The sequence below is a fragment of the Folsomia candida genome, unplaced genomic scaffold (assembly GCF_002217175.1).
Source record: "Folsomia candida strain VU population unplaced genomic scaffold, ASM221717v1 Fcan01_Sc001, whole genome shotgun sequence".
NCBI classification, from domain to species: Eukaryota; Metazoa; Arthropoda; class Collembola; order Entomobryomorpha; family Isotomidae; genus Folsomia; species Folsomia candida.
The window spans coordinates 2,530,984-2,555,281 of NW_019091193.1; the positions used below are offsets into that span (position 1 = coordinate 2,530,984).

General features: G+C 37.4%; 4 protein-coding genes across 9 annotated transcripts; 1 reads left to right on the plus strand and 3 right to left on the minus strand.

Moving 5' to 3' along the window:
- Positions 1 to 400: 400 nt before the first annotated feature.
- LOC110863669 (E3 ubiquitin-protein ligase sina) lies at positions 401 to 15,420 on the plus strand. 5 transcript variants are annotated; one of them, XR_002549286.2, is made up of 8 exons: positions 411 to 818; positions 903 to 1,036; positions 11,732 to 11,951; positions 12,034 to 12,131; positions 12,440 to 12,551; positions 12,618 to 12,677; positions 12,747 to 12,856; positions 13,325 to 13,629. XR_002549286.2 is itself a non-coding variant. In XM_035855000.1 (7 exons), exons 1-7 carry the CDS (start codon positions 684 to 686, stop codon positions 13,502 to 13,504), a joined length of 1,035 nt encoding a protein of 344 aa, XP_035710893.1. In that variant the 5' UTR covers positions 409 to 683; the 3' UTR covers positions 13,505 to 13,629. The 5 variants fall into 5 exon arrangements, 3 of the variants coding, with proteins under 3 accessions (XP_035710898.1, XP_035710893.1, XP_035710890.1); XM_035855000.1 differs by lacking the exon at positions 12,618 to 12,677 and having other exon boundaries at positions 409 to 818; positions 12,440 to 12,597; XR_004835552.1 differs by having other exon boundaries at positions 410 to 818; positions 12,618 to 12,856.
- LOC110844648 (mitochondrial carnitine/acylcarnitine carrier protein) lies at positions 4,599 to 5,660 on the minus strand. Of its 2 annotated transcripts, XR_004835577.1 has the most exons (3): positions 5,311 to 5,440; positions 5,006 to 5,110; positions 4,599 to 4,896 (listed from the first exon to the last, which is right to left on the minus strand). XR_004835577.1 is itself a non-coding variant. In XM_035855012.1 (2 exons), exons 1-2 carry the CDS (start codon positions 5,642 to 5,644, stop codon positions 5,010 to 5,012), a joined length of 435 nt encoding a protein of 144 aa, XP_035710905.1. In that variant the 5' UTR covers positions 5,645 to 5,660; the 3' UTR covers positions 4,673 to 5,009. The 2 variants fall into 2 exon arrangements, 1 of the variants encoding a protein (XP_035710905.1); XM_035855012.1 differs by having other exon boundaries at positions 4,673 to 5,110; positions 5,311 to 5,660.
- On the minus strand, positions 7,435 to 9,410 carry LOC110863008. The gene is made up of 3 exons (XM_022112217.2): positions 9,237 to 9,410; positions 8,831 to 9,021; positions 7,435 to 8,034 (listed from the first exon to the last, which is right to left on the minus strand). Exons 1-3 carry the CDS (start codon positions 9,310 to 9,312, stop codon positions 7,510 to 7,512), a joined length of 792 nt encoding a protein of 263 aa, XP_021967909.1. The 5' UTR covers positions 9,313 to 9,410; the 3' UTR covers positions 7,435 to 7,509.
- Positions 15,421 to 18,503: 3,083 nt separating the features above from the next.
- Positions 18,504 to 22,103, minus strand: LOC118433590. Its single transcript, XM_035845646.1, has 6 exons — positions 21,177 to 22,103; positions 20,667 to 20,741; positions 20,497 to 20,564; positions 19,467 to 19,729; positions 19,313 to 19,399; positions 18,504 to 18,785 (listed from the first exon to the last, which is right to left on the minus strand). Exons 1-6 carry the CDS (start codon positions 21,246 to 21,248, stop codon positions 18,565 to 18,567), a joined length of 786 nt encoding a protein of 261 aa, XP_035701539.1. The 5' UTR covers positions 21,249 to 22,103; the 3' UTR covers positions 18,504 to 18,564.
- Between the last annotated feature and the right edge of the window lie 2,195 nt (positions 22,104 to 24,298).

Below are 24,298 nucleotides of genomic sequence, written 5' to 3' on the forward strand. Positions count from 1 at the left end.
GTATGGCCCCATTTTGTTTTTTGTGATTTGGACTTGGACAAATCCATCAAACGAACAACTTTTTGCATGGCATATATACATATGTGACTCTATCAGAATTTTAACAGTGTACTTTCCACGACCTTTTATCCAGCATTGCTATTTTGTTGCATGTTACTTCAGATAACTCAATTCTGATAAGTAGCCTCCGTCATAAGGAACCAGTTTATGGTGAGAGCATATTGTATCTATTTACTTATGTACATAACTTATTATGTACATATTTGCATGTTAGGTAGCCAATATCCATACATATTTACCTTACCCATATTAAGCAGTAGAGATCAGCTCGTTATACATATATACAATTGTACAGGACATGCAGCATGTCCTGTGCAATTGTCAATACGTAGCATGTCACACGCTACGTATTGACGATTGAAAAAAGACAATTTTCTGATAAATAGCTACCGTATTTACATGAAGTGAAATACATGCATATGTCGTACTAAAAATAAAGTTTACTGTATCCTCCCTCCTCCTGAAGGACTTGAAATGGACCATAACCAAACCACTTCGTATGTAGAGATGCATACGTAACGTGTACATTAGATCAGACGAGAAAAATATAGACATTTAATTCATATTTTCTTTACAAATTACGTACGTGAAAAATTAATAATTGACACTTGTAGCTTGTCAAAATGGCACTAATTAATTCCTATAGTGCGAAGAGTCTGGATAAAAATGAAATTTGGGAGAAGTCTTTGAAAACTAAAATCGTTCGAGTTTTGTCCACCATTCAAATTGCTTTGACTGTCGTCACTTCCGGAATTGTCGTAAGGCCACGCAGAGATATGTATATATATGTTTTATACTGCGTGTAATCTTATATAATTCTTAATAATTTCACTTGATTCAAGATATTTTTAATGACAACGGAGTTCGCACGATCATGGTCCCCCACAGAATCAACAATTGGATTGGTTTTCACAATTTTACCAGCAGTCTCGGCCATCTCAACATTTATTACTGCGACAAGAAAGTCCTTCTTGACGTAAGTAACATGATTTTACATACATAGATATTTAAATTTTCGATTCCAAAACCGAACTCGTTTCGCCGGGGTTCAATTTGTACAATATGTTAAACCAGTGGCCGCAGAAGATGTGGGGACATGTGGGGACATTAATATTGTAGGGTAAGGGAGGGAGGGGTTTAGATAACATGGGCGGACATAGAATAACTTTGGGGACATTTTCCCACTGTCCCCACAATTCTGCATAACCGTGAGGACATTTTATCACCGTCCCCACAATTCCGCGGCCACTGTTCGAAACTTATATTAAGTATTTGGCTTTTTCCCATGGCATATGTATGTATTTACAAAGTTTGCAATACAAACTAACATAATATGCAAATTATGTCAATCATGTCAATGTCAATTATGTTATTCATAAATTATGTCACGCAAAAAAGTTCTTTTTTAGGACCCCCCCCCACCCCTGTTGTCACGCCTTTGTCACGCTCGCCGTAACCCCTCCCCCCTTCTTGTCACGTCACGCCTTAAAATTTGAATTTTTCCAATAGGAAGAATAAGATACACGTGTTCTATAAAAGAGGAGCGAGTAGTAAATAGGGCACACTATCAAAACTCACAAAGGAGTCTTATGTACTAGATTTTGCACAAATTAACTTTATTTGCAGATAATTATGAAGCCACGCCTTTGTCAGAGAAGGTGTAGTGCAAATTGCGGTTGAAACGAATAGTTCGCAATAACTGAGTGAAACCCATGTAATTTTACAGGAAAGGGACAATTCTTAGCTCTATTTATAATCATATCGTACCCTTGATAGAGTTAAAATTCATATCGTGACAGATTTGTGGGTAACAACCTTTCCAAAATTCCTATGTTCATTTTTTATTATTTTTAGTTTTTAAAAGTTTCAAATAAGTTGAAAAAAATCCGCCAAATTTTTCAGTTTTCTTACATGTTATTGCCATACAGTTTTTTAATTGTTAACATTTTTGAATCATACAGTTGTCTTCGATTAGTACACATTTTTGAAACTATGAAAAACATGATTCTTTCGGACGAATTTTTTAAATTGTGCAAATTTTCGCAGATTTAGCAGTGTTTTTTAATTGTTGAATGAATTTATGCAAAATTATGTATGACGATTATTTGAAATTGTGCAAACTTTATGGTACCATGATTTTTTTAAATTTACAAATAATTTAATTGGATATTGGTAATTAATTATTGGAAGGTTTGAACAAAATTTAGAAACTTGGTTGAAAATCTCGAAATCTAAAACTTGGTTGAAATTTTTGATGCTTTGGATCAAAGGTTTGATATTCGGGTGGACATATATTTCTAAATAATTGTAGACATAAACTGTAGTTTGGTCAAAGTCGGAGAAATAAAATGTGAGTTAAAGTTTTCATTAAGTTAGGCCTGCAAAACGTGATGTAGAGTTGCCAGCGAGTCGACTCATTGAGTTGTGAGTCAAAGCGAGTCGACTCATTGAGTTGTGAGTCAAAGCGAGTCGACTCATTGAGTTGTGAGTCGAAGCAAGCCGAGTCAGAAGCAAGCTGGCTTGGCTTGATTCGACTCATTAAGAATCTGAGTGAGTCGAGTGAGTGGAGGCAGCTTATTGACGGAGCCTATGTACACACGTGCGCATGCATTTTGCGTTTACAAGTTGGAGAGAACTGACTGAATTTGTTTGTGCATGTGTGTAAGTACGAGGAGGCGGAGCCAGCCGGCTTATTGAGTGAGTGAGTCAAGCCGAGTCCAACTCACTCACAACTCGCAACTCAATAAGCCAACTCATTGAGTCGACGGCTTACTTGAGGTCAACTCGACTCGGCTTGACTCGACTCACTCAATAAGCTGAGTCAAGCCGAGTTAAAGTGGCAACTCTAACGTGATGTCACGGATCGGCCGAACCCCCCCCTCCCCATATGTCACACTTTGTCACGGATGCTTGGAACCCCTCCCCCATCTTCAGCGTGACATAATTTATGGACCACCCCATAGGGGATTCTCTCAATTCTATATTAAGTAAACTATGCAAATCTAGTGTAGTGTTGCTCTGGATTTAAATACATAGTAAAATTTACTTATTTACTTCGAATTAGGAGTGCTTTTGAGCACTTCTTTGTAAGAAGGATAACATTATTTTTAAGATAGTGCATACTTTTTGTTTTGAAAACAGACTCCACCTCACCACGATAACTCAAGCGGTCGCATTCGGCTTGTCACTGGAAATTTCCAATGCATCGAGCGTTTCACATGTACTAGTTGAAAAATTAAGTAAATTTTTTAATAAAATCAGTCCTTCACTTGCTAAGTCGTTAAGATTTAAGCCACTGTCAATTATCCAGCGGGTACTCCAGCGGTGTCATATTTTAGTTTTACTAATTCTAGTAACAATTCGCACACTTTAATGATTTTCGCCATATTTAGAGTGTAATTGCTAATATGATTACTTAATTGAACAATTTTCAGAGAATTTTTAACAAAAGAGAAAGAGCAAATGACTAAAATAACAATAGGATTTAAGTATTTGGTGTGCAAACTGGGCAAACTGATCTTACCACTTCGCACAATGCCATCAACATGCATCAATTTTTTTCATTCACTTAACTAAATTTTCTTACAATTAATTAAATTTCAAGTAAACAAGTTACTAAATTTATCAAACATAAGTTACTGATGGATTTCCTTGGGTCACACAGATAATAATGACCGTCACAGGTGGTTAATGTATAGTGGGGGGCACGACCGCCCCCATCTCCACCCGCTCCCACTCTGCCTATTCCGCCCCCACTTTCGCCAACTTTGAAGGCTATTAAAAAATTAGCAAATTGGTTTTGCAGAAAAATTTTTGCACTTTGCAATCAAAGCATATCATGGTGCATGCAAAAAGTTAAATTAGAACTCATTTTTCAACTATCATAGAAAAGGTATCCCTAGTCAGTGTAAGTATTTATAAAAAGTATTCACGAAGTATATTAAAATTTTAGGGCGATATCATGAACGAGAAGTCGGCAAGAAAACCCGAGAAGGAAGTCGGTACTAAAAGCCTGATTTAGAAAATAATATAGGTATAAACATATAAATTGGAACAACATATAGCATATAATTACAAACTTAAAATTTGGATCAACATCAAACGTAGTGCACATGTATGTAAATTATGTATGAGTAATTTAATAATGCATTGATGTACATATACTTACTGTCACAATCAAACTTTAACAATAAATAAATTGAACTTTAAAATTCACGTGTGAAGTTCTCAGTAGTTACTTCGCAGTACTGCATAGCTCAGGATCAGTGTGACAAACCAATCTGCGAAAGAAGCTAACTTATTCGTGATTGGCATAAGGGTGATGCACGAGGTGTAATGTTAGATTTTTAAAATCTCTTTGTACATTGTAGCTCTCATTATGGAGGTCGACTTTTGCATTTGATATTTTTCGACATTTTTACCGTGTCGCCAGTTACCGACGACCAAATATCGAAATGTTTCGTATGACCCCTTATACATAAGTGATTCATCAATGTAAATCTCTTGTTGATCGTCGATATCCTCGTCTCCAGCCCTCCTTTTCTGACCATGATGCTCAAAAACGTTTACATTCTATGTATTTAAAAATAATTACACGTGTACAAGTGTATGTAGTTTTTTGTTGTTCCACATCCACAACTTTATCAGATAATGCGCCTTTCCTTTACATTTCCTTCAAAATAGAATAAAACAATGTAAATGAGCTAAATGTGACAACATTAAAAATCATGGCTCGCATCACAACGGGAACAAGTCCTTTGTAAAATCCTGGTATTCCTTCCGTCGTCATCATATGGAATACGATTTGTTTTGCAGATTTTCTTGGGCCTTCAGGTTCTATGGATTTATATAAAAATCATCAATAAACAGTGGTCCATACAGAAGTATGTATACTTAAAGTATGTTGGACTCGATGACGAGTGGCTAAAATGGTAAAAATCAGTACGTTTTTAATCAATTCCCCCCTCTTGAAATTTATCTTCAAATTCTGGACGACAAGGAAATATGTAGGCTGTAAGTTGATGGCGGACATCGATGAGTTCCAATTTTTCTGAAATATTCTTAAATTTGAGATCTCCTCTCCTTTTGTAATTGACAAAAACGTGCTCTACAAATTTTTCGTCCGTAAGTTTAAAATTAATTCCCAGACCCAAGAAATGATTAATAATGTGCTGATTTTGTCAATTTTTGTGATGAGTCATCCCCTCCTACGTTAAGAATATTGATGCTTATTCTATGCTAAATTTTTACCTGTTTGAATAATAGTTTTAACCGTGTCGATCGGTAGAATTGCAGCCCAAACCAGCATACCACACATTCCGCCAGTAATCATTGATCGGCCCGGACTCATTTTCCCACTGGATGGTGTCATCATTGCAATGATTGTGTCACTCGTTCCAAGATATACGCCGGCTTGCGTAATTCCTCGCACATACGTGATTCCCAGCCCTTTATACAAGTTTCGAATTCCACCCGTGCGCCAGAGATGCTTAATACAGTCCCATGTTCCATTGTTGTGGTGGCGATGCGTCGTTCCAACGGCTTGAATTTGCAGGGTGCATTTAATCCTTTCAGCCGGTGTCATCAAAAGAGTCGTCACCCCACCCGAAATGCAGGTGGCGATGGACCAGTTACGAAAGCTGAAGGCCCCTTGAGTCGGCGGGGGCAGGAGTTTTGCTATAATTTTCCCGGTATCAATGCCAATAAATCCTAGACAAAAGATGGGTGTTTGACCGAGCAAGGTTATCGTGAGGCCTGTGGGATTTGTATAAGCAGCATTTGTAGTGTTACAATTAGAGATCAGAATTTAATTGGGAATAACCTTTAAACAATCCTTTGGTTCCTTCAAGTCGTACCGTTTTTATCAAGCAATCCATAGAGCTGGAGTACAAGGGAGGATAATAGGGTTTATGTGATGCTTTCGTGTTGACAGCTTTACTCCCGAGGATTTGAAGTCGTGTCTGTTGTTTCATAAATAAAAATAAATTATTTATGTGCAAACCCTTCATTTATTAAGTAGCTCCTGCTACTTTTTCTCAGAGTCATTGTCCGTCTGGCAGTTTGTCGGTCATCAGGATAACGCGACAATCGAAATCGTTTTGTGGCATCGTGCATATGTATGTATGACACCAAGGGGGGATCCAATCAACTTTTGCGGCAATATGACCACCCCCATCGCACCCAGGAGGTGTGTTCATTTAATTTTTTGGGGTAATTACTTGTTTCACGTTATTACTTTATTCTGTATATGTCAAACCTTTATAGTGTCCAACGGGTAGCCGACAATTATGCCGTTGACAGCAGCAAAAGCACCACAGGTTAGTTTCTTCGAATCAATATTCATATTTGTTTCTTGGATGTTTACCAATTAATACGAATACAGTACAGATATCTGCGTTAAGCACTCGAACCAAAAAAATGAACTAAACAACGATGGACTTGTGTAATATCTTTTTAAATATTGGCATTATCTTTGAAGTATGTGTATTCATACATATGTATTAGTTAAGTGTTCTTGGAAACGTTATCTTGCCAGAGGAGTGTTATCATACATTTATGAGATATGTATAAGGATCATTAGCATACTTTTGTATATGTAATTTATGAATGTGGCCACCGTCACCAATAAAGTACATACATAAGCTTCAAGTTGAATGTGCTAGTGCAAAGTGGATAGTGCGTAATCGTCATCATCATCCAAAATTATTGGAATTTGATTTTAAGAGAGCATTGTTTTATTAACACGATAACAGATGATTATTATAAGGGATTAGTTAATTTTGCGAATCACACTCAGCCAACATGCACTATTTACAAGAAACAATTTGCAGTAACTTGTGTAGCCATAGATAAATCTAATCTGCCCATATCTACAGAATCTGTAGTACAGATAGTATTCAAAATCTGAATACTTTACAACTTTGGTTCGAAATTAAACGGTGAGAATTACAAATTGGAGCAGAAACTGAGAAACGAAAGTTCAAACGCAGAAAATAAGACAATTCTTTCGCCCGTATGTCTTTGCATCTATTGGAAGAAGGAGTGAGACAAGGAAATAATCTTGTAAAATAAAAAAAACGTGGCCAATGGCTGGGTAAATTCGAAAAAAAATTCCAACAAAGTTTTGCGAAACCTCGTAAATTTCGCAAACTTCGCAAGTTACTATGCTTCGGATGTTACTATGCTCAATTTGCGAAATATATACATATTTATGTACGAAGGCTTAGTAGACTACGCTTAATTACTCATTATTAATGAGTAATATTGAATGACAACGTTGCAATTTAATAATTTTGGGACGTAAAAACACTCTTTTTTTAATACGCTAAATTTTCGAGATAAATGAAAATTGACGTGAGTACCCCCACTTCTAAATACTTTCTCAAATCTCAATTTATTTCCGGTAAAGTCAGTACTACGTATACAATAATTCCAATCCTCATATTTTTTTTATAATTCCACCTTCTTTTCCAACTTCCGATACTTCGCGATCCCGGCACACCCCGAGTTTTTAGCATTTTCCTTGCAATTCAGCATAAGCTCCATCCCATCCACGAATCTGTCCACGTTTCCCTTCCTCGACGTGAACATTTTCGTCAGTCCCTTAATAATTTGTTGCGTGGGGAGCTTGATGGGGGCATCTCTGCTTTGGAACACTTTTTTGAAGTTGTCCGTGTCCTTGTATTTTTGAATGATGGCGTAAACCTCGAGTTGAAGGGAGGTTTCGGACAGCATGTCGAATATTTTTTGGACCGCCGTGTTTTCCTCGAGCAGTTCGATTGCGATGGAGATGAAGGCGTCGAGATCGATGAGGTCGGAAATGTTGGGGAGCGGGGGTCGAGCGGCGGTGTCCGCGGAACCCGAGTCATCTTCGCCTTCCTCCATTTTCTTCATTTTGTCAACCACGTTGGGTGGCACGTTGACGGAGAAAAGTTTCATGATGTCGATGTCGTTGTCCGTGAGGAATTGGAGGACCTGGAAGTTTTGTATATACACTATTAGAAAGCTGGTATAGGTAGAAGATACACTCTTAATAATCCGGTAAAGTCACGCAGGTAATGATTTCTCGGTAATAAATTTGGTAATAATATTTTACCAGGTAAAAATTCGTTACTATGATGGTAAAACTTTATTACCAAGCCATTACCACACGGTACAACTTATCATTAACTTTTTGGTAGAGTCATTACTTGTGTTTTTCGGTAATGTTTATTATTACCAGACTATTTACAGTGTATTGATTTTGTATTAATTGATATGTCGGTCCGTAAAAATTTACTACAGATATGGTAAAACTTTAATACCGAGCGAATATGTACTACACGGTATTACTTATACATCAATACCACTTTTTTGTGGTCAGATTTGAGCACCGTGGTATTATTTTAATATTGGATTTCTAAGAGTGCAGATTTTAATTTGTATCAGTAATTCTCGCAAGGCTGTGTAACTTATGATAAGGTGGAGAAAGGTTCCAAACTTTGCAAGGTTTTGTATCGGTTAATATATATTTACAGAAGAAAATTTTGGTTCAAAGTATAAAAATTGAAATTAATCATTTTAAAACTACACAGTTGTACATAAATATAATTACATAAGTGTGCGAGGGGAGGACTGATTTTATAATGGTGAAAAGTTGGATAATTATTAAATCGTAATATTTCTACAGCCTTGTTATGTATTTCCAACGTGTGACGAGTTTCATGGGTTTGTTTCTCTGGAATTTTGCAGTCATATTTTTTAGTAAAAAATGTATGCATCAAAGTCTGACCTCTTTGACTTCGGGTTGATTCAGCATTTCATGCATAATTTGGATCACGTAGAGGAAGAAGGTCATTCCATTTTTTGAGTGGGAAATGTACTCAAAAACATTAGATCTGAGGTCAGAAGTGTATTCATTTTTGACCAGGACGGATTGCAACTGTTGGCCGGCTTCGGCCAGTTCGTCGGCATATTTGGAACCTGAAATGTTGAGATTTTTATGTAACTCTTAAAATTCATAACATATGCAAAGTTAATTTTTTAAATTATACAGAACTCTGTAAATAAATCGGTACATTTTAACAATTTAAACATTAATTGTAACCTTGTAAAAATTGAACAAGAAAAAGTTTGTACCGAAGTATATACATAAATAGTTGTGGCTTAGGTCAACATTTTTACCCGATTTTACTTACCGTACGATTGTGAAGTTCCATAAATAATTAAAATTGTGGATATAATCCCAATTCGAGCGAAACTAATTAGCTTCATGATTTTCAAAGAGTAAAACTTATAATAATTTTGGTAGAATTGATGGGTGAGAGAGAACCAATGTTTTAAAGTAAGCACATATTTATTTAAGATGTGAGTTAACGTGGCAGAGATTGATTGCTCAAAAAGCCACGTAAGTTGTGAACTGATAAGCATTGCATAATTGCTTCAGGTGACATAGATACGGTTAAAAATGTGTGATAAATATACCATTTGATTCAACATGTTCATATTCCTTATTTATGAACGTCAACCTGACCGAGTTTGATGAGTCCAATGATTACATACAAGTGCATACTTTTATTTTGCATAATATGCAAGTTAGAAGACTCCAATTTTGTTAGTGCAATGATTGTGTTTGGTATGTATTTGTCGTCGAGAATTTACATAATTATTTTTTAAACAAATATATGAACTTTTAATGATAATGAGAATTTACATGACATGATAAATATTAAATTTTGTATGGTTTTGAGACTGGAGACCGGTAGGGAAATTTGAACCGGCTCCAGTCTGCCTGCTGATAATTGAGTTTTGTTCACATTTTTATCTTTTACAATTTGTATTTTTCTAAAGTTTTGACCTCTCCTCTCCTCCTCTTTAAATTAAATTAAATTTCAAGGTGTTCTTTTGTGATTGGTCGAGAGGAGGAGAGGAGGAAGTGCTTTGTAAAGTTAGCGTCGCTTTTTTTGTGATATTCGTGCACAATTGTGAAAAATTAAAACAGTGTCCCTCCAGCTACGAGAATAACAGCACGATTTCTCCACTCGTCTCTCTAACACTCAAAATTTGTAATTGGCTTTTGTGTGTAAAATAAAATGACACCAACCCAGTAACCAACTTGTGACCACACCGCCGCCTTATTTACGCCTACATGGTCACCCTTTGCCACCGTTAGTTACACAAAAGTCACACCACACACACAGAAACATACATTTCTCTGTTTAAAAAACCACAGTATTAATAATAAACCGTTGCAAACGAAATGTAGCAAAGGGGTGAAAACACACGGAATTGTCTTTGTGGCACGCCCACGACGTCTTTCTGCACTTTCCCATCAATGTCTCACATTACCCCGCATCTTATTTTGCCCCGCTTTGACACCCCACCCGCGTACTTCTAAAGTACACGACCATACCTTTCAATAGACACCCCATATGACAAAAGTCATTTTTTCGACATTCGACACCTCCCACACGGTCATGGGGTCGTCGCACGTCGAAATGGTGGCGAGTTCTGAAATCCCCGCCCAAAAATACGTCTAATACGGTGGCAACAAAAAATTCGCCAATTTTCGACTTTGGCGTCGTCTACACGGTCACACGGTCGTCGCACGTCGAAATGGTGGCGATTTCTGAAATCCCCGTCCAAAAATACGTCTAAAACGGTGGAAACGAAAAATTCGACATCTTTGACCGTTGGCGTCATCACCGTGGCGCCGTGACCTTACGACCTACAACGCCCATCTTCGAACTCATCCATACTTCAAAAATTAGAAACACGTTGACGAAAACCACATCCCGAAATACGAAACCATTCTAAAGTTATCGTGGATACAGACGGACGGACAGACGGACAGACAGACAAGACATTTCCATAAAGGGGTTTTCACCCCTTAATAACTGGATAGCTTAACTGGGTAAGAACTATGTATGCAAAAGCAAACAAGTAAAATTATTGGTAATTACAAATAATCACATTAATGTGATTGCAGAACTTTCTGATCTCATATGCATTACATCTTAAACTCGATAAGCTTCAGCAAACCGAACAAATTTGTTAAACTTTGCTATTTCAAAAATTTTCAGCATCCAAATTCCAAGGAGTCGAATAATCTTTTTGGATGGGGTTTATGCTAGCATCTTTTTCACTTATGCATGAGTATCTCACATATCAGTAAAACAAAGTCCAGAGGAATTTTAGATAGTTTTTATGTGTCCGTCCCCCAATCGAAGAAATATTAAGTACACATATGTATGATACTAAACGCATAAAGCGTATTCACCATCAAAAGCCACAAGAATCCATCAGAAGCTAGTCTAACAAAATGCTTATTCATATATAAGAGGTTTGTAACCCTAATTTGCATCCTCTCGTATACAAAATAATACGATTTGCGTTAATCATGTACATAAAAAATATTCACATGGCTGCAAATACACACAGAACCATATCACGCTATTTTTTATATCAAGTAGGATTATTTAGCACACACATTCACCTTGTATGAAGGATTGATATCATCCAATTAACTGATTAGGGACGCTGCACAAGATAAGGGTTGTGGGGTGAAATAATTTATAATATGTATACTATTGTGCTTAGTACAAGAATATTACGTATATATTGAACGTTCGAGGAAACAATATTATTCGTACATATACACATAAACTTGAAGTTGAATTATATACTTACATAGGTACATTGGTTTCTCCAGAATGGCACATGCATCCGTTCCACAAAAATTTGAAGACGTCCTCGAATGTACAATCTGCTTGGACGTGCCTGCATCGCCAATTCACCATTGCGTCAATGGGCACATTGTTTGTGGAATTTGTGTCGAGAAAATTGAAACATGTGGGATCTGTAAGGATCCCAATTTCCAGGTTTCAATCTTGGCTGAGAGACTTTCGCGACAGGTTGTTGCAGAAAATTTCATCTCCATGCAATCTTCCTTATGCTAAAAAATAAGTGTATTACGACTACTTGAATTATTTTCAGCTTGACTTTAAACTCAAGTGCCCAAACTTTGATGCCGGGTGTAAGGAATTAATTTCTGCTACTGAAATTAAAAAACATAAGGACACCTGTTACTACCGGTATGTATGTATGTATGTATATATTTATATCCTCAGAAATCGGTTTGTTTTATGTCAGCGAGTAATTGCTTGTGTAAGGATAGATTTTTTTCGTGTCATAATCACAAAATTATTTACCTACTGTTTACGGTAGTTTCTTCAAGTGTCTCGAATGCCAGTTATATTCTGCTTTTCAGATCAAGACACAATAATAAATATGTACTATTCTATCTAAATACACATAAGTGGGATGTTATAAATATTTAGGAACTATGCACATACTAAACTTTACCAACTAATTAAAACCACCCCAAATATTTTACTCGTAGGGATGTTTCTTGTGATGAATGGAAAGTAACGAGGTGTACCGGAAAAAAGATTGCCATGAAAGACTATATTAAACATTTGGAAGAGCAACACAACAACAAAACTATATCCAATGTTAGTTTTTTTTACAGCATTGAGTGCAAAGATGGGATATTTATAGGTGTGTATCTATGTATTTAGCCTTAACTACACTTTAAACATATTCAAAGACCGGGCTAACTTGAACGTAACCTAACCCAGGTAATAGACAATGGCTAGCGTATATCATTAAAAAGGAGGACCACACTTTTCTAGTGCATACAAAAATAGTTCTGGACTTGTCAATGTGCGCCTGGGTGACCATAATGGGAAGTGAGAAAGAAGCAAAGAAGTACAATTATGAGTATAAAGTATTTAAGACAATTGAAGAAGGGCGCAAGGTGATCAAACAACTTGTAAATAATGCTGACAATATAATCTTTTCTCAAGCTACACTGGGATTGTCCAGCGAGTTATCAAAAAATCAAGCCAACAATTGGGAATCACATGGCCTTTATCTTTCCGTCGAATGACCCTTCGAAGAAATATATTGGGGGTCAAAGTTCGATTTTGAGTAAATTTTCCTCTGCGGAACGAAATTAAAGGCGGATCTGTGTGAACTTTGCCCTTCAATATTTTAATTCAAATGGGTCATTCGACGGAAAGATAAAGGCCATGTTATTCCTAATTTTTGGCTTGATTTTTTGATATAACTCGCTGGAAAATCCCCGTGTAGCTTGGTAAAAGGTTTAATTGTGAGTATTACTCGAGTCAGGAACCTGACCTGAGGTACGTTACCTGACTCGAGTAATACAGATATTTACATGATAAAATGAACATAGATTTTTAACATTTCAAATATTCTAAAGATCGAGCTCGCGTGGACATTGCCCGTCGTTGCTTTTCACGATCGGCCAAAATACATCGAAGGGTTGCCATACTATGTAAACATTCCAATGAACAAGTTGTTGGAATTTTGCAATCCAAATGATCATGAAACATATAAGTACAAGTTTACGTGGTCTTGTACAATATTAAAAAACATTTGAGGGCACTATTGAGAACGTATCTACATGTACACAGATACATACTATGTATGTGCTTTCTCGACATTTTGATAAAATTATAATACAATGAAAATAATAAACGAAGTTACAAATTAATTGTTTCTCACGAATTTTTACTAAAGTGTTTTTGTCTTTAGGGACCGTTCATAAATTATGTAACGCGAGAGGGGGGGAGGGGTCTGAGAGTAGCGTTACAAGATGTGACTAGGGGGGAGGGGGGGTCAAAGTCCTGCGTTACGTCACGCAAAATAAAATAGGTTAAAATCGGTAATTGTGCAAAAAAATAAACACTGCGGTTTGAAAACTTAAGAAAATTGGAGCCCTCCGTGTTGTCGAAGTATTGAAGTTGTATGTCTCTGAAATGTTCCATTGCATGTGTGTTTGTAGTTGAATTCTTGTCTAACAAGGGAACATACCGAGGTGTCCAACGAGTTAAGGGTCGACACCTGTACCAAAATGACCACAATGCATGACTTATTAAACAAACTGAAGGAATTTCCATGTAAAATTCACTTTTCGTCAAGTTGTGACGATATTTGTGACGAGCGCATGACCATCGGGTTGCCAGAGAGGAAGAGGTCGGCCGCTGAACGATCAGGTCGACCACAGAGAAGCGTCGTCTTCACGTCGTCTTCAGAGATTTCGAATTCTTTCAAATTTTGAAACCATTTTGAAATTTTGAGGATATTTTGATATTTTGAAGAAATTTTAAAATTTTGAAGAAATTTTAAAATTTTGAAGAATTTGACTTCAAATTTTCAAAATTTCTTCAAAATTTCAAAATGGTTTCAAAATTTCAAAATTTTTTCAAAATTTCAAAATTTTTTCAAAATTTCAAAATTTTTTCAAAATATCAAAATTTCCTCAAAATTTCAAAATGGTTTCAAAATTTGAAAGAATTCGAAATCTCTGAAGACGACGTGAAGACGACGCTTCTCTGTGGTCGACCTGATCGTTCAGCGGCCGACCTCTTCCTCTCTGGCAACCCGATGGTCATGCGCTCGTCACAAATATCGTCACAACTTGACGAAAAGTGAATTTTACACGGAAATTCCTTCAGTTTGTTTAATAAGTCATGCATTGTGGTCATTTTGGTACAGGTGTCGACCCTTAACTCGTTGGACACCTCGGTATGTTCCTTTGTAAGGTTTACTTCTTCCATGTACTCGAATGGCGATTTTGAAACCTGTTGAAACGTGGAGTTTTTTAAAGGGAAGATTTAATTGAACGTAAAAGTCTATAATTTTTAGATTTGCAAGGTACGAGGTTAGAATTTTGACATTTTCTGCCAAGAGAAAACTGAAATAAGGTAGATAAAAGTTAAGATGCAACAGTTATGTAAATATTTTCTCATGGAAGGAAAAATCAAAATTGTAACCTCCTAAATTTGCAAACCTAAAAATTATCGAATTTTAGGTGCAATTAAATCTTCATTTAAAAAAACGCAGGAGATTAACATGTTTCAAAATCGCCATTTGAATACATGGAAGACGGGCAAATTGAGACAAGAATTCACATTTCAAAACCCGCAAACAATGGCACCTTAAGATGAGGCTTCATGTTCCCTTGAGGAGAGCTTAAAATTACTTCACCACCGTTAGTCTTAATCTTCAATCAAGATTTTTCAAGGAAACTTACATGAGCATTACTTTAAAAAATTATATATTTTAACTTCAAAAAGTTATCAAATCAGAGTTTAGATCACAATTTCTTCCTAACAAACTAATGAAACAAATTTGTAAGTTAAATTTTTGATTAAAACAGAACATCTCCATCAAATCCTATCCAACAAAGATATGGGGGTAGTGGTCTCAACGGTGCGGTTCGGTTCGGTTCTTGGAAGAACCGGTTTAGAACCGAGAACCAGAATTGAAGAACCGAAACAGAACCGAACTTTTTTAGTTGGAACCGAACCGGAACCGGACCAAACCGTGACCGAACCGGCGGTTCGGGTCAAACCGGTAGTGTTATTAATATGCAATAAACAACAAACAATGCTAATTGACGTGTTTCTGATGAAATTTCACATATAAGCCAATAACTTATCTGTATTTAAACAAGCAAATTCTAATACATGTCAACAGCAAAACCACTTATGTATATATTATTGAAGTTAGAAAACAATTCCAAGTTTGGGGTGCAACCAAGTCAAAATTTCATTTTGGAAACATTGGGGGTGTGACCAAGTAAAAATTTCATTTTGGAAACATTGGGGGTGTAACCAAGTCAAAATTTCATTTTGGAAACTTTGGGGTGTGACCAAGTAAAGATTTCATTTTAGAAACTTTTGGGGGTGAAAATTTCATTTTGGAAACTTTGGAGGTGTCATCAAGTCAAAATTTGGTTTTGGAAACATTGGGGATGTAACCAGGTCAAAATTTCGTTTTGGAAACATTGGGGGTGTGACCAAATAAAAGTTTCATTTTGGGAACTTTGGGGGTGTGGCCATGTCAAAGTTTCATTTTGGGAACTTTGGCAGTGGGGCCACGTCAAAATTTCATTTTGGAAACTATGTGTATTTCGGGAAATTCGTAAAACTTTTTCGAAAATATGATTAACTTCGCTAATGTATTTATGTATGAAGTTCGGTTCAACCCGAACCGGCCGGTTCGGTTCGGTTGTCAAAGACTTGGAACCGGAACCGAACCGGTAATAAAAGTTTCGGTTCGGTTCGGTTCTCCGTATAAACCGGAACCGAACCGAGCCATCGGTTCCGGTTCGGTTCTATGAGAACCGAGAACCGTTGAGACCACTATATGGGGGTAACACGTAACATCTAGTCTTTGCACGTTGCTTTTGGGTTTTCCATTTTTTTTAGGAAAAATGAGGTTTGCGTTACGTTACACAGGGGGAGGGGGGGTATTGGTCTTGCGTTACACTAGTGTGACAGAGAGGGGGGGAGAGGTCTGAAAAAAGTCGATTTTTGCGTTACATAATTTATGAACGGCCCCTTATTGTTTCTTGAGTAAATTAGCGTATCGCATCGCAGAGGACAGATGTTTAAAAAACTACAGACAAATTTGTCGATATGAATACTATGTTAAATTTTTAGCTATGTGTTTATTGATTTTGTTAGTCCAGTATGCATTCTACAGTATTGCGGCGTTAGTTACTAAAACGAGGGGTGATCTGCATATTTATGAAGATATTTAGTGTTTGCAAAATTGTAGCGTAACCATAGAGTCCTCTAATTGCGGCCCTCCCCTTCATGCATACATATTTACCTGGCCCGACAAGACGAAATATTAATCGTCATCACCGCCGAGACCGTGTAATCCATCGCTTTATCGAAATACGCTTTCTTAAATTCTATCTCAATCGGGGCGGGGGTAGACCCTCGCATAATTTCAAACGAAACGACCCTCTGTGCAGCGAGATCTTTGAATTGAACCGACATCTTCGATACACACCGTGCCTTTATGAGATCCAGCATTTCTTCGACATCTTGATACAATTTAGCAGCAATGTAAAGAAATGCGGACACCATTAAGCCCGCGACGAGACCCATGTATGGAATTATGGCGTAGTATATGAACGAAATGTGGCCAAAGGACACTATGCTGGCGTAGTTCATGGCGACCTATAAGTTCAAGGTTTGACATAAGATTTGAAAAAATCGGCGAATTACACATGAATTTGCGCATTACCTGTAACACGAATCCCATCGAAATTCCGAACGTAGTTGCGATCAAGAGCTGCGACCTGAATGGTTTCGTCAGCACGGCAAACTGTCAATAGAACATTAATCCGATGGGGTTACTAATTGTTACTACTTTGCCCCACATGTGCATCAACCTCCACAGAGTGTTGACCAAGGTTAGCATTAACCCGATGAGGAGAGCTACTATGCGACAACCTTCGTAAATCACGGCAACGTTGGCGACCAGTCGAAGGAGTAAGGTTAAGACGCGACTAAACCAGGAAATGGGTAGTAGATCAAGATCTTCAAGAATATAGTAGAGTGGATCCAGTTGGAGCAAGACAGCCATGAAGCATATTGCTAGTGGTGGTAGATGGTAGATTTGAAATACGAATTTGGCAATCTTTTGGATTTTGTGGCTGATTTGATAACCGTTTCGTTTCATAGGGCAATCTAAAAATATATTTGTGCAATAAATTCCGCATCTCTTTTCAACATCAAGTAGAAAAGATTTAAGTATTACTTGACCCCTTTAGTCACGAAATAACACGAGGTGAGGGTCAGCTTTTCTATTTTTTCTGAGACCCTCACTCTAAATAAGGATTTGGAAAATTTACCTCAGGTTGAGTAAAAGAGAGGATGACATAGCATTTAAATTGTTGTAACCTTAAATAATTTGCATTGACAAACTCGACGATTATTACATGCATAATCTAATCAAATAGAGGACTTACTTTGTGCCAAATCTTGCACTAGAGCGAACGCGCCCTCCTGCGCGGTTGCGATCGCCTTCAACCATAATATTACCAGGGCATACATTGCTCCTAGACAGATAACTAAAATCATAAGCGTTGCATACATTCCAATCACGCTAGATGGCACGTTATCGTCAAACTTGGGAAACACATCGGAATAATTGTTGGCAGGATATCTGACAAGGATAAAAATCACGGGAAGGCCAGAAGTCACAAAACAGAAGCCAAGTCGTGCCCAGTATAAGGCGTAGCCCTTTGTCAAGTCCAACTTGAGCCGGCAGTTTGCCTTGTCCCAATGCAACGGGCATTTTCCGAACAGTTTGGATGACCCCAAGATCTCCGTGTAAGCTTCTAGAGGACAAAATATCTGGGTTCGTAGTGAAGGAATGGTTGATGTCGGCATGGGAAGGAATTTTTTAATACTGCTAAATCATATCTATAAATATATATATATATAAACATATACATATACAAAACATATATAAAAAATATCTATAAAACTCAAGATTAATGGTTAAATAAAATTCAGCTACACTTTATATTTAGATATGCATACATCGATACATATGCACGTGTTTTATTTCAAATCATATGCTGCCATTGAACCAATATCTACCTTAACTAGTGTAAGCAATTATCAATAATTTTCACTTATTCGTCTGCATCTTCCTCACAATACGGGACACCATCGATAGGACGAAGATCCAGACGATCGGGGCCAGAAATGCTGTCCGGACGACACTATGTTCCAGACCCCACCCACTGTTCCACACGCGACGCATTCCCTCCACCGGTAGAGAGATTGGGTTGAGATACATATAGGCCCAACGGTAGTAAGGACTTATCATCTCCAATGGCCATAGAATTCCTAAAGTGACAAAGTTCACGTGATTATCACTAATTTCTGGCGTTAGAAATTTTTCACGATTGTATTTCCTGATGTTCGATTAACTTTATCCGATTTTTTTTGACGTGCGGACGTTTTTTAGTACAACTAACACCGGTAGAAATCTTGGGCAGCCACGCATATATTGTTTTCTTGGTAGTATAAATATGCCACCGCTTGGGAGTAATCTTATACGAGTAAATATCAAAAACTTCGCTAATTTAATACCTAGCAATTACCAAATTATCATACGGTACTGTTTATCAATTCTATTTTAGTGTTTTGGTATATGTGGATTTGATTCTAAAGGTGCACACCTCTAATTTTTGAGTTGACGAATAAATTGATTAATTTCCATGGTGTAAACTGTAAAAAATGCTAACCATGGTGAAAATTTATCGGTAGATAGGCTCCCTGAATAAGAATGTATGTAGATACATATTTGTGCATTCGTATGGTAACAATTTTACTACCAAAACATACAATTTACGAATTATTTAAACACTCACCACTAGTTTCCAAAGCTACTATCATGACAAAGATGCTCGCCAGAGTTACTTCTAATCTCTTGGAGAAAATCGCCCCGAATAACAAACCTACACAAAAAAGTGTAGAATTTCCCCTTGAAAAATTGTAAATTATGTGTGTATTTACATCACTTACCACCTCCAATACTGACTAGACAAGTCAAAAAAGCGATTGCAAAGCAGAGGACGAACGACCCCTTGATATTGTATCCCGTCGTAAGTAAGCGGATCGCAAACACGATGGCGACCTGCATAATGGATGTCACAGTTTCACAAAGGAAATAGGACATTCTGACGTGACGGATTTTAACTCCGGACGCTAAAGTCCGCTCCAACGTTCCCGCCTCCTTCTCCAGCGTGAAGGAAAGTCCACACATCATGGAATAAAAGAAACTTGTCCTAAAATTACAATGATCCACATTGATTTTAAGGAAATAATTTCCTGTCATATCACGGATTTGTAGCGCCCAAGATTTGAATATTTTTAGGACTCTGTGTGCATAGCTCATATTTGGGAACGTCCATATATTACGTCATCATTTTGATGCGTGGGTGGTTTAAGTAGTCCTATCTTTCACGGGTTAAAAATCCCTATCAATTAATTTACACGTTGGGTGGATGGGTGTTAAAATCGATAATTTTTGATGACGTAATATATGGATGGCCCCTTTCTGCATCGCCACGTGCGGTCACCGTACTCTACGCTGACCGATTCGATGGGGCCGACCTCTGTCCCTCATTTGGATTAAAAGGTCCTCCACATCTGGCTGCAATGTTTGATCTTTTAGTAAGAATTATATGATTCGACAACGACATCCCACAACTATTTTTGAAGTAAACTTGTCGAAAAAATTGTTGAGAGACAATTTTTTAGGTGTCAGCCTGACACCCAAAAAGTGTAAATTTTTTTCGACATTTGTGACCTATCCGTATACTGCAAGTTTACTTTAAAAATAGTCGTTGGATGTCGTTGTCGAATCATATACATAATTCTTACTCCTAGATTTTTCGGGGTACACTTAAAATACAAACACTTAAAATATTTTGAAATCCATGATATCGACAGCAGTGTTAAAGTATACATGGTTGGCAATCGGACAATGTCCGATTCAATCAGATCAGACGAATCAGATTTACCAACCCAATGTAGTCAAAACATCACTAACAATACGACATTTGCTGGGAAGAGGTTATCCTGCCAGGTAAATTCGTACGGATCCTGTTTTGCGTTGTACTATTGCAAATTTAGAGAACAAATATGTACGTGTTAAAAAATTAAATCGTGTCGTTATCATTATTGATAAATATGTATGTATAAGCGACGAATGACAAGCACCTTAAGCGGAATTTGAAATGTCCTTGGGTCAACTCCGATAACGCTGGCCCGATTTTCCATAAATCTCAGGTATCCCTTCAAAATTTCGGCAGACACGTAGCATTAATAAGGAGCCACTGTGCTTTTCATACCCAGAATATTGCCCTTACCCTTAAATCATTCGCTGCCCAAATCGTGACCCATCCACCAACGTCCTTCCGGTACAGATATCTTACCAGTTGCGCTGGAAAAGTCCAACCTGTATGCTATCTGGACGGTACGAAGGTTTCCACACCAACTGGTACGATATCTACACTGGGAGCGCGGTGCTGGACGGGTCATGATTTGGACAGCGATAGATTTAAGGGTAAGGGCGATATTCTGGGTATGAAAAGCACAGTGGCTCCTTATTAATGTGTCAATCTAGTCCTAATACTTCCAGGGAAGGCGGTATTTTAAATTATAGGGCGAAATTAAATTTGTCAGCAAGGTAATACACGATTTCGTACGTCGAGCCTTACAAAAACTTACATTTTCCAAAGAAAAATCCGTTTTCTGGATTGACCAGGCAATATTTCCGTCTGAAATCCGGTCAAAAACCATTGGGGTATATCAATATGCGATGCGTACCACATTTCAAAGGAGTACGATAGCGTCACTTAGCTTTAACATGCAATTTTTAACACGTGGGCAAAAGTGGGGAAAAAGGCGCTTCCATAGCTCGTGGGTCCCTTATACCCCCGAGTTAATGAATTTATTTCAAAGCCTGAGGACCCTCGAACAAGTTAAAGTCACTGGAAACTTCAAATATTGCTGAGCAAAATAAATACAGATTTTTAATTTTAAAATATCGACGATCGCCTATCGTTTTGCACCACCTATTTTTCATGTTTTTCTAGGTAAGTAATTTTCCCGATGAAGCTGGTATGTCATACGTATGTTATAAGTAAGTAATTCTATTACACATATTTGTGTGAAGTTTCAAATCATTCGGTACACTGGTGTGAAAATTAAGCGAGAAAAACCATATCGCCTATCGTTTTGCTCCTGACTGTATTTGCATAAAAAGAGGAGAAGGTGTGCCCCCAAGGCTGGCAAATTTTGCATTTTCCAAATTTGCTTATCCCGCTTTGAATGCTAATATCTCCGTCAAACATGTGCATTGGCAGATAGTTCCATTTGCAAATTTCATACTAATTAAATTTGTGATCGATTGACACTAGTTAGGTCGACGTTGGCAGACCTCCATTGTGAGTGCTCCAAAATCAAACAAGTATACGCTTATAACGTACTCGACATGTCTAACGAAACCTGGACCGTACTCTGATCTAAATCCTGCTCCAGGGCGAACCTTGCCGACGCATATCTATTCATCGTCCGCTTTGTGAAATTAGCGGGAATATACATAAATCCAATCCCGTTTCCCGACTCGACAGTCGCTTTCGCAGAGTTCCATGAGAGTTCTGGTTGCTAAACAATTACGAGGAATGGATGGTTAATTAGTCCATTCTAAAATCGTCAACTTGTGACATTTTCTTTTTTACTTACCAGAATTATATTGGGCCCAATTTCCTTTAAGAATAAGCAACTCCAAGAGTTATCATTTTCCGTGTGGGGGGAATTAGTATTCCCGCCAAAACAATCCACCTCTTCATTAAAGACGGAGATCACCTGTCCAACGGGATCTCTGCCGATCGTGTAGTGGATTACAAACGTGTTAATCGCAGGAGCTAGAAGGACCATTGCCAAGTACCTGAAAGACACAATTTTTAACATAAATCACATGAATAAATTATTTACATATGTATGTAGCTACAATGGAGGTCTAATTAATTAGGTCAGTTTTCTGTAATTAGAACATACATTGGAAATCTGTAATTCAGTAGGAAATTCCTTTTCGTGAGGGTGCTCACTTTTGTAAATTCTTGCGTAAATCTCCCCCAAAGTGATTTTTCCACGCTATTATTTAAATCACGCGTCCACGTATGTTCCGGAAGATACGAATCATACGGTCGGACACGGAAAGACAACTGCTGAATGTCTTCTTGCAGAGGCTCAATTTCATCAAATTTATAATTTGAGAGAGTTTTAGTGGAGAGGATATTGTTTCCGTCCTCTTTGTCTTTTTTGCAAATGGATTTTAGCGCGTCTTCTAAAATCAGGGATCCACCCAGTTCCAGGAGATGGCGCGGATTGTCCTCCGCAATAATGCGACCTCTCCGCATAATCCCAATCTTTAAAATGGAAATTATATAATAATAAAATTTGAAAAGACTGGTTACCATGAAAGACTTGAAAATGCAGTAATGTTCTTAGGGGCTGTAAGAGAAAGTACCATAAAGTATGCACCTTGTCAAATTTTCGGCATTCTTCGGTATAATGCGTCGTCACAATGACAGTTGTTCCCATTTTGGTCACAAGCCAGCCAATGTACTGCCAAATTCTGGATAATTGAATTATCAATAATTTTACTGTACCTTACTGAATAATTATTGAATTCGACTTACGACTCTCTTAACAAAGGATCAACTCCCGTCGTGGGCTCATCTTCCGATATAATTTTTTTTATATTTGAATTGATTTTGACTATTGATTAATTTAGGAATTTTAATACCAAGGATCAAAAGTTTGGGATGATTCAGCAACGCCACGGCCAACGAGACGCGCCGCTTCTGGCCGCCACTAACAATAAATGTTAATTGATCTTTACAACTCAAACTTTATTTACGATGTAATTTTAAGTCTGTTTGTAAATTGTCCACCTTAAAGTTTGAACGTAACTATTAAAATCCTCCAGTTTCAAAACGGTTCTTAATTCGTCCCCTCTCTCCAATATTTCCTGTTTCCCGAGACCCATCAATTTTCCGAAGTATTCAAAATATTTCACATATTTTTAGCGGGTACAGGGCGACATCCTCAGTAATTAAAATAAATAATTTTTTCACGTGAAATTCTTAAATTTTCTGGCTCCTTGATTAATTAATAGATTCCTGCACCCTCTTTTAACAAATACCTGAGGCATGTATCCAATTGAAGAGACGATGTCACCCATACATTTCGCTGGATCCCTCCCCATCACGGAAATATGGCCAGAATCCAATTTTTTCTGGCCGAGGATGCAGTAAAGCAAAGTCGTCTTTCTGGGAATTATTTAACTTGAATTAATTCCTCATGAGCCAACCAAATTCTAATCAGCGTAAAATCTGTCGTAAGAAAATCCCACCCGCATCCACTCGCTCCAAGTAATCCGTAACTAGATATGGAATAAAATGACAATAACATAATAAAATGACAATGACAATGTACAATAATGCGTAATTGACATAGCTTTAAAAATACTAATGCTAATGTTTGGAAATTTATTCCCTCACATCGTCCCGGTTTCCACCTCCATGGACAAATTTGTCAAAATTGAAACTCCGAGGTGGTAACTTTTATACCCATGCGAGACTCGTACAGAGTATGAATCAGCCATAGTTGATTAGCCTCCCCTCTGAAATGGTACAAATTGTCAGAAAATATGTTGAAGGTCATAAGTAGTAGAATTTGTTTTACAATATGTAAAAAATATATTCATATAAATGGGCAGCATTATGCGCGAAGGCTGTATTGGTGCACATTCATATTTCAAATATTGGTATACCAAGCTGTAA

Bases quoted from the DNA above. Each gene is read 5' to 3' on its own strand.
- LOC110863669 (XM_035854997.1), top strand. From the start codon at position 684: ATGGCACTAATTAATTCCTATAGTGCGAAGAGTCTGGATAAAAATGAA. The intron at 11,952-12,033 runs GTTGTTGCAGAA...AATTATTTTCAG, and splicing joins CTGAGAGACTTTCGCGACAG to CTTGACTTTAAACTCAAGTG. The intron at 12,132-12,439 runs GTATGTATGTAT...TTTTACTCGTAG, and splicing joins AAGGACACCTGTTACTACCG to GGATGTTTCTTGTGATGAAT.
- LOC110844648 (XM_035855012.1), bottom strand. From the start codon at position 5,644: ATGACACCGGCTGAAAGGATTAAATGCACCCTGCAAATTCAAGCCGTT. The intron at 5,111-5,310 runs GTAAAAATTTAG...AGAATATTTCAG, and splicing joins TAAAACTATTATTCAAACAG to AAAAATTGGAACTCATCGAT.
- LOC110863008 (XM_022112217.2), bottom strand. From the start codon at position 9,312: ATGAAGCTAATTAGTTTCGCTCGAATTGGGATTATATCCACAATTTTA. The intron at 9,022-9,236 runs GTAAGTAAAATC...TCAACATTTCAG, and splicing joins TGGAACTTCACAATCGTACG to GTTCCAAATATGCCGACGAA. The intron at 8,035-8,830 runs GTCAGACTTTGA...CAAAACTTCCAG, and splicing joins ATCAACCCGAAGTCAAAGAG to GTCCTCCAATTCCTCACGGA.
- LOC118433590 (XM_035845646.1), bottom strand. From the start codon at position 21,248: ATGGTTTTTGACCGGATTTCAGACGGAAATATTGCCTGGTCAATCCAG. The intron at 20,565-20,666 runs GTGCTTGTCATT...AATTTGCAATAG, and splicing joins CATTTCAAATTCCGCTTAAG to TACAACGCAAAACAGGATCC. The intron at 19,730-20,496 runs GTTAGTGATGTT...TTGTAATTTTAG, and splicing joins TTCCCAGCAAATGTCGTATT to GACAAGTTTCTTTTATTCCA.